This window comes from Eriocheir sinensis, chromosome 38 (genome assembly GCF_024679095.1).
Source record: "Eriocheir sinensis breed Jianghai 21 chromosome 38, ASM2467909v1, whole genome shotgun sequence".
Lineage (NCBI taxonomy): Eukaryota > Metazoa > Arthropoda > Malacostraca > Decapoda > Varunidae > Eriocheir > Eriocheir sinensis.
In genome coordinates, this window is record NC_066546.1 from 17101060 (window position 1) to 17113285 (window position 12226).

At 40.7% G+C, this 12226-nt stretch overlaps 3 protein-coding genes across 9 annotated transcripts in view; 2 read left to right on the top strand and 1 right to left on the bottom strand.

The window, feature by feature from the left end:
* Positions 1-257: 257 nt before the first annotated feature.
* On the top strand, positions 258-4298 carry LOC127008818 (zinc finger protein 184-like). Its single transcript, XM_050881214.1, has 5 exons — positions 258-382; positions 1313-1451; positions 1696-1786; positions 1986-2056; positions 2317-4298. Exons 1-5 carry the CDS (start codon positions 317-319, stop codon positions 3360-3362), a joined length of 1413 nt encoding a protein of 470 aa, XP_050737171.1. The 5' UTR covers positions 258-316; the 3' UTR covers positions 3363-4298.
* A 332-nt stretch (positions 4299-4630) lies between these two features.
* Positions 4631-7186, top strand: LOC127008773 (uncharacterized). The gene is made up of 4 exons (XM_050881154.1): positions 4631-4680; positions 6002-6071; positions 6323-6371; positions 6999-7186. Exons 2-4 carry the CDS (start codon positions 6019-6021, stop codon positions 7125-7127), a joined length of 231 nt encoding a protein of 76 aa, XP_050737111.1. The 5' UTR covers positions 4631-4680; positions 6002-6018; the 3' UTR covers positions 7128-7186.
* Positions 7187-8338: 1152 nt separating this feature from the next.
* The window catches only part of LOC127008769 (ATP-dependent translocase ABCB1-like), a 33332-nt gene continuing 29444 nt past the window's right edge, over positions 8339-12226 (bottom strand). For all 7 annotated transcript variants that reach the window (XM_050881149.1, XM_050881144.1, XM_050881150.1 and 4 more), the window contains exons 24-26: positions 11957-12163; positions 11454-11600; positions 8339-11279 (exon numbers count right to left, since the gene is read on the bottom strand). In XM_050881149.1, coding sequence (XP_050737106.1) covers positions 11088-11279; positions 11454-11600; positions 11957-12163 — 546 coding nt within the window. In that variant the 3' untranslated portion in view covers positions 8339-11087. The remainder of the gene's footprint in view (positions 11280-11453; positions 11601-11956; positions 12164-12226) is intronic.

Consider the following 12226-nt stretch of genomic DNA (forward strand, 5'->3'; position numbering starts at 1 on the left):
GTAGTAAAAGTAGCCTAGTAATAGTAATAGAAATAGTTTAGGAGTAGTGGTAGTAGTAGTAGTAGTTGTAGTAACCAGCAAAGATCTTACAGTGGTAGTAGTAGTAGTAAAAATAGTAGAAGCACCAGTAGTAGTAGTAGTAGTAGTAGAAGGCTAGTTAATTTAAGTTGATGATTTAAGCGATGACCCAGGTAGGCAAAACAATGGAGATTAGTCATATAGTTCATTAACCTTGATTTCTATGTGATTTCATGCATATCTTTATTAATTTGGCACTTGGGTTTCGTAAATTATAAGAAAAATACGCACGAACGCAATGATCAAAATATGTAAACAAAACACACGTGGCCGCTTGACAGGAGGCGCCGCGCACGTGTCCCGGGTAAGTCACGTCTATTATGTCTATTATCATGTCTGTTATCACTAAGGTAGTCGCTAAATGATAAGTGACTCTAGGTAATGAGATTATTTCAATGGGATAGTTCGTTTTTAATTAAGTAGATCCGCGTGTCCCGGGTAAGTCACGTCTTCTCTCACGTGTTAAAGCTGGACGCGGTTTGAATCCCAGTGTAATTTTAGTCCAACATCATTATTCAGACAAAATCTTCCACTTTGGTGTCCTTTATGAGCAGGCAAACCCATTAAACAGGTGACGTTCAAGTTGGGAACAGGATATCAGAACATGGATACCTGATGACGTATATTTACTAGTGAATACTTGTGTTACAGAGAAAATATACATGATAGAATTAAAGATCTCGGCATTACGATACTATATAAGCCTCTTGGATGACTTACACCGCCATGGCTTAAATATCAATCGAAGAAAACCTACGAAATTATAGCCTATAGCCTCGGATATATCTTGCAAACTCATTAAAGGTCGGAAAATATATATAGTAACGAGAGATATGACATGAAGATATTTAGGTATTTAGCCTAGATACGATATGAATATTATGTATGTAGATAGCCTTAGGCCTTAGCGACGCGGGGATTTAAATGGCGGCGTGCGTGTTGCAGATTTTCCTATCATGTGTAGTTAGGCAAAAAATAATAAGACTTAGGAATGGGAGTGTTTTGAAGGGAAACCTGTAGATACTGTAGGCCTTAGCGACGCTGGGATTTAAATGGCAGCGTGCGTGTTGCAAATCCTTGTGTAATTACGTCTAGGTATTATTTTCAAGTCAGTCGAAAAATAACTGAGACTTGGGTTATGTGAGTATTGTAAAGGACAATTCGTTTCTCCTGTAGCGACGCGGGGATTTAAATGGCAGCGTGCGTGTTGTCAATCCTTGTGTCATTTCTCCAGGCTGTCACAATGGCGAGTGTTCCCGGCGAGGTGGACGCTCAGGAGTATTTCACAGAGGAGGAGTGGAGCGGCGTGGTGGCCATTGAGAAAATACGCCTCACCAATGTGCTGAGAAACTACAGGTGCATGCAGGCTCAAGGTAAACTTTTATTACGATTATTACAGCAACTGCTTGGGATCATAATTAAGCCAGCAGGTAAAACTGGTATCACATTCCAGTCAATATTGGTGAAGATAAATTGCTTTGTCAACAGGAAAGGATAGGTTTATACAGGTGTTGGTTAATATAATAAATTGCTTTGTCTATGGAAGTCCTTAGCAATGAGTCCGTTTTGATTTATAGTTGGTAATGATTAAAATGCTCTCCTCTTGCTGGTATGCAGGTATCGATGTTAAGCCTCCGGACTTCGTTGCCAGATACGAAGAGCGCAAAAAGCAGGAGGAGCAGCTTCTAGCATCTCAGCTGCGCGAAAGGTTGGTATATAGATGGTCCATGGATGTAGTTCATGTGACTGGTTCTTCGATCAGCTATTCAAAGTTGCCTTAGTGATAGTCTGATTGCATTGTAACCATTGTGGCGCTTCATATAGTGTGTAGATACGATATGAATATTATTGATTGCCTATATATTTTTTTTTCTCTCTCCATCTCTATCTATCTATCTATCTCCTAGTGAGGCAAGCATTGTGCAGTCTCCTCAGGGCAACTCAGACTGGGATACAACTCAGGGACAAACCTCGTGTGGTAAGTATAGATAAGTCAGTGCGTTTTGTAATTCGTGGTTTTCAAGTACCTACAGAGGGAGACATATCTTTAAGCTTTATTGTTTTATTACTGAGTCAATTTAAACACAGAAATGCTCATTGGTGTATAGTCTTTCTTGATCATTTGTATGAACCAGATATTATAAATCTTTCACATAGCTATATACTAGAAAAATACATTAATAAGAATAGGTACATCACTTCATCCATATATAGGTAATGAATGTTACTTTTTCTCAGACACGATTCAGGATGGGGACTCAGACATCGTATCTCCAAACAGCAGTGAAATCTTACAGGGAAACAGCTATTGGCAGGATACATTTACGAACTTCTGTCAGTTTTGTTACATCTTCAAACTCCTGGAGGGCGAGGAGCCAGAAATCAAGCTTCCTAGTTTTGGAGAATGTTCAGTGAGTGGTCAGAGTGAGGCAGTTCCTTTCAAGCCCTCCAACAGCCAGTCATTTAGTTCGTTATCCAGTCAGTCTTTCAGCAGTCCGTCATGCAGTAACCAGCCATGTAGGTGTCAGCCATCAGCAAAGACGAAAATTCCCTCCCCTATTGATGACAGCAAAAGTACTACCCATGAGATTAACTGTCAGGAATGTGGCCAGAAGTTCGCCCAGAAGAAATACCTCAAGAACCACATGAAGAGGTTCTCGCTTACTGATGAAAACCGTCCATTCAAGTGCCTCTTCTGCAATCATTCTTTCGTGCATGACAAGAACCGCAAGTTTCACGAGCGCATTCATAACCGCAAACTCATAACCTGCTGTCACTGTTCCCTGACCTTCACCGATCTTGCCGGGGCCAGAACACATATGGACGAGGAACACCAGAATCGGGTCCACGTGTGCCATGAATGTGGATATAACTTCTCAAACTCCAGCCATCTCATGCGGCATAAAAGGGAGGTCCGCCAGGCATACCCCCATCAGTGCCATGTCTGCGGCCATAGATACCTGACAGCTGTGGCCTTAAACAGACACGAAACATACCACTTAAGACTCAAGACTTTTAAGTGTAGAGTCTGCCTGAAGGATTTTTCCTCAAAGGCCCGGTTACAGAAGCACCTACAGGCCCAGAGGACGGAAAAGAAATACGAATGCCCGTGTTGCAAGGTGAAGTTCTTGGCCCATAAGAGTTTCAAGAAGCATGAGAAGATATTTAATGGTGACAGGCCCTTCAAGTGTAAGATATGCGGCCATGGTTATAATTCTAAGCCTCGTCTGACTTTCCACATGAAGGTACATTTTAAGGAACAGCCATATGGATGTGAAAATTAGAAGAATATTGAAGTATGGATTGTGTTGAAGGGTGTTAAAAGGATTTAGCTATGGTTCGAGTGTAGAAATTACATTTTTAGTTAATTTTCGTAATAATAACGCAAAAAATACTGCTGAAGGCTTGTCAGAATGATTTTTATTGATATACATAATAATTTCTTTATCTTAAATGTAATATATAGAGAAATAAGTCATATATCTGGTTAAGACTTATGTAGTAATTGCAATTTTTAAGTTGTTTTCGTAGATGTGACCTTAAAAAATACTGTTTGAGGCTTGTCAGAATGCATTTGATTGATACATGAAATAGTTTCCTTATGTTAAATGTTATATACAGAGGAATAAGTCATATATACTTAAGGCTTATGTATTATAAAGGTTTGATATTCCTCATTCTAATATTTTTTGTACCTAACATTCGTGTATGTATTATTTTTTTCGCGTCGTAACTATGCAACACACAAACGCACGCACAAACACCTGGATGACGTCATAGGCACTGTGCCACCGACCCGTTGTCATGGTAACGGGCGGCGGCCATCATGGATTTTTATGTAAACACAGGCTCTGATTGGCTGAGAGGGCGAAGGGGGCGTGGCTTAGAGGACCAAAAGGCATGTGGGCGGGGCGAAAGGGCGGGGCTTAGAGGTGCATGAGAGAGGTGGGAGGGGCTTAAGTGTGTGTGTATGCGTATGTGTGTTACTTATTATTTATACTAAGGATTAAAATGAAATAAATATAGACTCTGCTTTAAGTTATAAGTAATGAATAAACTGTCAATCTAGCTTAATTTACAAGGTGTTACGTATATTAGGCTCATGTTTGAAGCAGAAATATAGAGGTTAATGCATGGTGATTATATATATAGCTACCATATATTAATTTATTTTACTGTATATTACGTGTCAGACTTTCTATATGCAAATAAATACTTAAACATGTATATATATGATTTATTAGGAAGGTTTGGTAAGGGTAAGATAGTTGTAGAAGGAAGAAATACTGAAAAAATGACATTGTATTAGTTGTGGTAGTAGTATTGACGTTATTTCTAAGTCTGACTGGATAAAAGAGCAAATATAGCCTTTTCACAAGTCATAGAAAGTTAAGAGATATAATTCAACAGCGTAAATGAGATCAAAAAAATGCCTCATATCTTATTTACCATTCATTTACCATCTATTAATCCCCTTTCATGTAAACCAGGAATAATGATAATAAAATGGCAATAATAACATAATAATAATGATAATAATAATAGAAGGTGGACTACGAGCCTTCCTTCTTCCCCGAGTGTGGCTGCAGGAGGTTGTGTGAGGTAAGCGCGGCGGCCATTATTTATCCCTTATTATCTCCCTCATCCGTCCTCTCTGGCGCCTCACACCTGTATATAATTAACCCCTAGGCCTTAGTGTCTTTACCAGGCCTATTGATTTAATGGTAATGGCTTTAGTGTGTTAGCTATTACAGGTTTAATAAGTGTAAATAAAACCCATGGCGGCAGTGAGGGTCTGGGAGGTGTATTTATTTTACGTTATAGCTGCGCGTGGCCTCGGTGCTCATCTCCGTCAGATTGGCCTTTGAGTTTGATGCCTTGGCCTTACATTGGAGACATTTATCACCTCAAATAAGACAATGGTGGCTCGTGTGTCCCAGTGAGCGGCATTGTTTCTCAACCCACTGGTCTGCTTATCTGTCCGTTCCTGCTCACGTTCTCGCTATATCTACGCGTGGCCTCGATGCTCGTATCCGTTTCCATGGCCCCTTAAGCATGTAGTATTGGAGAACCCATTAACTCAACGTAGCATGAGTTTCCCATTAGGTCTGGTTCCCCTACACCAGACCAAGGGTGAAGTGTACAAGTGTGCACTATGAAGTAACTGTTAAAGTGCATGGTGTGAAGTGTACAAGTGTTGAGGAGGAGGACCTAAGAACCGATCCAAAGCGTTACAGGTCAAAAGAAAAAGACAGGACATTGACAAGCTGGAGAGGGTGACGAGGAGGGCCCCACTCTGGAGCAGAGAAAGACCAGGGGATGCATGATTGATTTCTTCAAAATCCTCAAAGGGTTCGGCAAGGTAGGGAGAGCAAAGATTTCCTGAAGCTGGCCCCCAGACATGCACACCTGCAGACCAGTGGCCACACACTGAAGCTGCTGAATCCAAGGCACCTTACTCATAAGACGAATATGTTTTTTCCTTCAGAGTCGTGAACACCTCTGGTACAAATTGCCGGATGGGGTCATCAACAGTGGCAGCATAAATGCATTTAAAAATGACTGACCAGCACGTTGACAACCTTTAGAGAAGAGGCACTGGGCCCCTTATGAGCACTAGCTCCATTGCCTCTTCATGAAATCACTGGGTGTGCTAAAACTGAGGGCTAGTGTGACATCCGGGTTACCACAGTTTACGCTCCCTGGGTGTCCCCAGGTAGCCATTTATCAGCCAGGCTGTAAGGAAGGATGGATGGGTTGCATTCTGACTTCCAAGGCAGGGATTCGAACCCAAGCCTGCAGATTTGTAGTTTCTCTCTCTCTCTCTCTCTCTCTCTCTCTCTCTCTCTCTCTCTCTCTCTCTCTCTCTCTCACCACTGGCAGTAACAAGATAATTTATACATATTTTCCTTCTCTTTGACAGGTGATTAACCCATCAACATGGCCAAGTCAAAGAACCACACCAATCACAACCAGAACCGGAAGGCTCACCGGTAAGTTCTGGCTTTGTCCACTCTATTTCATTCATATTTGGTGAAGTATATATATTTTTTTATATTTACTGAGGATGAATAAAACATGGGAGTACTGTATTACCGTTTATTATTATTACTTGTTTTCATCAGACATTGGATTACTAAATGAGAACTTTCTGTATTGTCTGTCAAGAGTGGAAGGATTTATAAGGTTCAGTAAGACATGAATTTTTGTTGAGTATACTAAGGTAGCGTGTTTGTCTTTGCAGCAACCCCATCCGCCGCCCCAAGAAGCAAAAGCATCCATCTATGCGAGGGGTGAGTATCTACAGCATATGACGCGTTGAGTGTAGAAGGGATGACCAAACCAATTAAAGTAGACCCTCTGTTCAATGCAAGACAGCTACCATAGAAATTCAAGCAAAATTGGGTGTTGTTTCAGTGAGATTTATCAATTTAGGACTGATGGGACTTTGGTGTGTGTGTGTTTACCTAGTTGTGGTATATGGGAAAGGAGCTTCACTCATACTGTCCCGTCGCTATATCTACTATGATCCAACTTGACCTTAAATTCATGAAGCGTCTTTGCGTGGACAACATCTTTTTCCATGCCATTCCAGGCCTCCATTACTCCGTGGAAAGCTGTTCTTTTTAATGTCTTCTACAGGCTTCCTTTTTCATCTTACTTCCATGACCTCTTGATTCTCTAGTGTCCCATGTTATTAGATCTCCCTTGTCTACTTTCTCCATAACATTCAGCACTCTATACACTGCAATCAGATCTCTCTCTCCCTCCTCACGGATAAATGGATACTTCTTTCAGGTTGAGCCCAAGTTCCTATGTTATTAAATCTTCCTTGTCCACTTTCTCCATTCCATTCACCACCCCATACACTGCAATCAGATCTCTCTCCATCCTTTTGGAAACATGGATACTTCTTTCAGGTTGAGCCCAAGTTCCTGCGTAACATGAAGTTTGCCCGCAAGCACAACCTGGCCGGCAAGAAGCAGCAAGAGATTGCCGCAGCAAGGGCCAAGAAACGCGAGATGCTGAGCGCCAAGACCAGCGTGTAGGAAGGGTGGCCGGCCTCTTTATACACAGTTAAGGAAAAAAATAAATTTGCTACACATTCCTCTGACATTTTTATTGAAGACACACTTGGTTGACATTTGTATATCCTGTAGATTAAGGGTATTTTGAACCTTTTGTTGAGGGGGTAGACTTTTAACCCTTTTCTTGCGCGCAGGACGGGACACGACTATCCCCTCAGGCGCAGTCAGACAGCCCAATGGTGGGTCTCTTTTAACCTCTGTATCTCAAAAACTATTCATCACAGCTAAAAATCAAAAACACCATTGGAAAGAGGAGGTCCAGATCTATAGGAATCTGTTATGTATGCCCCTCTTGCGAACGTACATGCACGTTCAGGGAGTGTTGAATGTTAACACTTACATCGGTGCGTGCGGGATGATTAGCCATATTGAGAGAACTGCGGACATCTCTCCTTCAGATTCTGGCAAGGGAGTATTGCCAACTGCAATATTTACAACTATTTGGTCAAAGAATCGGTCAGGTGATAGGTCTCTATGCAAAAATGCCGCTATATTGGGCAAGAACATCCACCAGTTACTCGTCCGTAGATTTGCTGCGCTGGGCTGATATGATTTCCCACCAAATTTAGTGAAGAACCCACTCAATTGCCAATCCTGTGTTGTGAGAATTAGCGTTGGAACACTTTCATACGCGAGAGATTCGAGTGTGGTTGGAGCTCGCAGCAAGCGTTTAGCACCACCAGCAAATATGCCTAATGCTCGCTGCGAGCTTTTAGCAATGAAAGGGTTAAGTGGATGCTACTGATTTAGGGGCTTACTAACTCTACTAATACAAGTTTTACTACTAAACCATCTTTTCTTCACATGAACATATTGTAGCATATATGTGATTAACTCTTGCACAAGCACTTAGGTTAATGTCACCTTTAGTCAATAGTACAGGTGACTTCTCAAGGTATTATCATAGCATGTTGTGTGCTGTAATATTTGGTGTTGCAAGACACATTGGGTGTAAACCCACACCACTAATTTGTCTAGATTATTATTAAGTTTTATTGCATTATCTGAGAGTGAGGGTCATTTTCCAAGCCTTACCTTTTAAAACTAACTTATTTGCCAGGAAAAAAAAAAGTGTTCATCCAGTAATCAGTTCAGTGCAAATTACCAATGGCTTCTAGGCTTCAACAGAGCTACTTTAAATCTAGCAGAATGGAGGAAAAAAACACAGCTGATACATTCTCAAATTTTATATTGTCACCAAATTTATAATATGTCTTTCTACAACAATAAATAGAGTACACATAATGATATAAATGATGGTAAAGGCTTGGCATACATTTCTCCATCGTCTGTATTTGAATCTGTGTGTGTCATAAAATCTAACATGGGAAGGGCAGAGAAGCATCCACTTATCCTATGGGTGGAATTGTTGAGTAATCTTCCCTTCAACAGTGTTGTGCCATGCTATAGTAAAACCAGATTGCAAGATCATTTTTGTGTTGGCTCCCACAGGTCATTTCCTCTCTGCCGCTCTGTCACACACTCCCGACACTTATCTTGTCCTCATATATTAGCTATAGTAAACATAGAGGAAGAGATAGGTGTTGGGACTGTGTAGCAGAGTGATGGGGAGGAAAGGACCCACAGTTGCCAACAAAAAAACGATCTCACTAATCTGGCCATGGACACAGATACAAATAACAAACAAATGGATACCTTGCCTAACATGAAGTGTAGCCCATAATTAGCAGTGGCTAGCTGGGCAACACATTAGATTATGCCCAAACTAGTATTCAGTGTTATCACAATGGACGACTGCACAACTAAACAATAACTTTTAAATTAACATAATACTGGATGCACGATGTCAAGTTTCCTAGGACACCACATCACTCAGGCAATCAACTAGTGACTAAATGTACAATTAATTAACTGATTAGGATATACATTCTTGGCAGCATAACTGAAAGGTATATTTTTACAGGTTTGAGTAAAGTTCTTAAAGCATATTATCACATTTTATCATAGGACTCATCAAATTTGTATATACTTTTGACACAGGTTTCATTTGGTAAGGCATCTGATTGTGTGTGTGTGTGTTTAGGAAGGCATTTAGTGAGAGTTACAGCCCAAGAAGATGGGTAGATTACATACAAGAAGACAGTGAAGGGATTGGAGGAACAAGAAGTGAATGATAGGAGTAAATGGAGACAGTAACCCCTTGTGAGAGATGGGATCATAGCATCATAGGTTAAATAAGTTATCATATGGCAGCCTCGGATGTATCACAATAACGTCTTACCATGGAGCTCATAGGATCCCATGTTATCATTCATTGCTTGATATAAGAATGATTTAAAACCTGTCAATCAGCTGTTATTTCTTGTAATACATAATTCATTCCTCTTCAATCACTGTACTCGAATGTTTTATTACGTAACAATTTCCAGAAAGTAAAGAAAGGTTATGTAGGTTACTGTAGCCTCTCTTTACCTTATGGAAATTAATTCACAAAACATTCATGGCTATAGTGATGTAAGGGACAGTTTTATGTAGTAGAAATAACTGCTGATCCACATATATTAAAACATTCTTACATTGCATGATGAATGGTATTACAAGGTCTTATCAGCTCTATCGTAACAAAGTGATACAGTCAAGCCAGTCGTACAATAGCCGTGGGGAAGGTGTGCTGCGTAAATAGATCAAGATTGAGCAGACTATAATAATAATAATAGGTAAGCAGTGTATTTATCTGATTGCGACTGTGTGTGTCAGAGTTGATTGAGGAGAAGAATTAATAGGTATAATTATAGAATGATCGCATGAAAACGCAATTGAAACACAGCATTACAAAAATATTCCTGCATATGCTTGTTGGTGGGACTGTGGCCATAATATTGTTGCTCTCAAATGAGGGTTGCCTGAGGTAGGTACAAATTTAAAAGAGCAAATCCAACCATGAATTTGTCAGGTTACCAAGAACTTGCTCTTGGAGAGATTCACATGAGCAATGTAACTATTGCTGGGGCATTGGGGATTACTGTCATACAATGTTAAGGCACACGGTTGTAATTAGAGGCATCAATGGTTCCCTGGATTAAGTACATCACCTTAGGTGAGAGTCAGCATGGTGAGTACAGGAGTTAACTGAAGATTAATACAGGAGGAATATGAATACATTAGTGTCAGGTAGAGCCATGGTGGGGGTAGCTGTGAAGTATGAATGAAATATTAAGTTGAAGAGTTGTACTGTTATAAAAATATAGTAGCAAGTGGTTATGAAGGGGGGGAAGTGTATATATATATATATATATATATATATATATATATATATATATATATATATATATATATATATATATATATATATATATATATATATATATATATATATAATCAAGTACTTCACCAAGGAACTCTTGATGGCAGTAATCACATTGTCTTTCAAATAGCTGACTCTTATACTCATAAAATTCTGTTGTGTAAAAGACCGAGAAAGATGTGTAAAAGTAGCATCCATGTAAAGTCAATTTCCTAAACTTCATCTTAAAAATACCAAGAAAATTGACATACACAAGTCTATATTATTATGATAGTTCTGGGCACGGTGGGATGATGAGGTGGTGATGAATTTGGCATGCCAGGTACGGACTAGAAATAATGGTAATAAATGCTAATACATGACTAACTCAATATAAAAATAAGGAACTTGAAGCATCATCTACCACTCAGTGATGGTTAAAAATTGTTAGCGTCTTGTGGTGGGACTCGGCATCCTCAGTGAGTGAGCGTACAAACACTCATTCACTCCTGATGCCTGGGAGGCAGTGGCAGAGTGGTTGGCACATGGATGTGGTGATCTCAAGGACCCAGAGTCAAGTCCCACCAAGCAAGTCATATATCATGGCAGCCATTACAAATAAAATTAACCTGTGGCACTAGTGGGCTGTGGCCATCCACCAGACTCCACAAGAAAGCTTAGTGATTGGTCTGGTAGAGGGAGAAATAGTGACCCTTCTGCTCCATGAGCTGGTCATGGGTGCCAATCTCCACCACCTGTCCTGCGTTGATCACAGCGATAGTGTCTGCACTCTGGATGGTGGAGAGGCGATGGGCAATGACTATGCTCGTCCGGCCAGCCTGTGCTTGCTCCAGCGCCTCCTGCACCACCTGTGTGTGTGGAAGTATTTTATGAAGACCTGTGTTTAGTTTCTGTCAGTTTTTATATATTCATCAGTAGCAGCAGGAGTCATTACTAGCTCAGTAAATAGATACACAAGACACTCCCATAATGTACAATTCTTCCTCTGCCATGCCAAACTACCATTATCATTCTGGACTCACCTTTTCACTCTCGGTGTCGAGGGCGGAGGTTGCCTCGTCCAGCAGCAGCACACTTGGGTTCCTCACCAGCGCTCGGGCTATGGCAATGCGCTGCTTCTGGCCGCCCGACAGCTGGGTGCCCTTAGCTCCTACCCTGGTGCTGTATTTCTGAAGGGTTTGCCAATTAATTAATTATCTAGACAAGGCTTTTGAACCTTAAACTAAAAAGTATCCATGACTAATTGTATTTCAAAATAGAAAGGCAAATTTCCCAGAAACTTGTGACATCCGAAGGTCTCCATATCTATAGCTCTGACAACCGAATACCACCTTAATTGTTTTGGTTAGCCCTTTTACGATAAATGTCATATTACAACATACACAATCCCTCAAGTCAGACTCATTCCAGCTCGCAAAAATCTGTATCATTATGCCTGATATCTTCAATTGTTAATCTATTATGAAAAGAAAATAATTAGAAAGCTGAACAGCACAAGTTTAGGCAAGTACTGGAAGCAACTCACATCAGGGAGAGACTCAATGAAGTCATGAATGTTTGCCTTCCTCGCGGCAGCCTCTATCTCACTCTGGTTCACTGTCCTCCAGTTGTCGCCGTACGCAATGTTCTCCTGGATGGTGAGGTCGAAGAGGATCGGCTCCTGGGACACGAGACCAAGCTGTTGCCGCACCCAGCCCACGTTGAGGGACTCCACATCTTGGCCGTTGATGGTCTGGAAATAAAATAAATACACTAAATCCTCTACGTAATGAAACTCATACTCATGAAAACACCA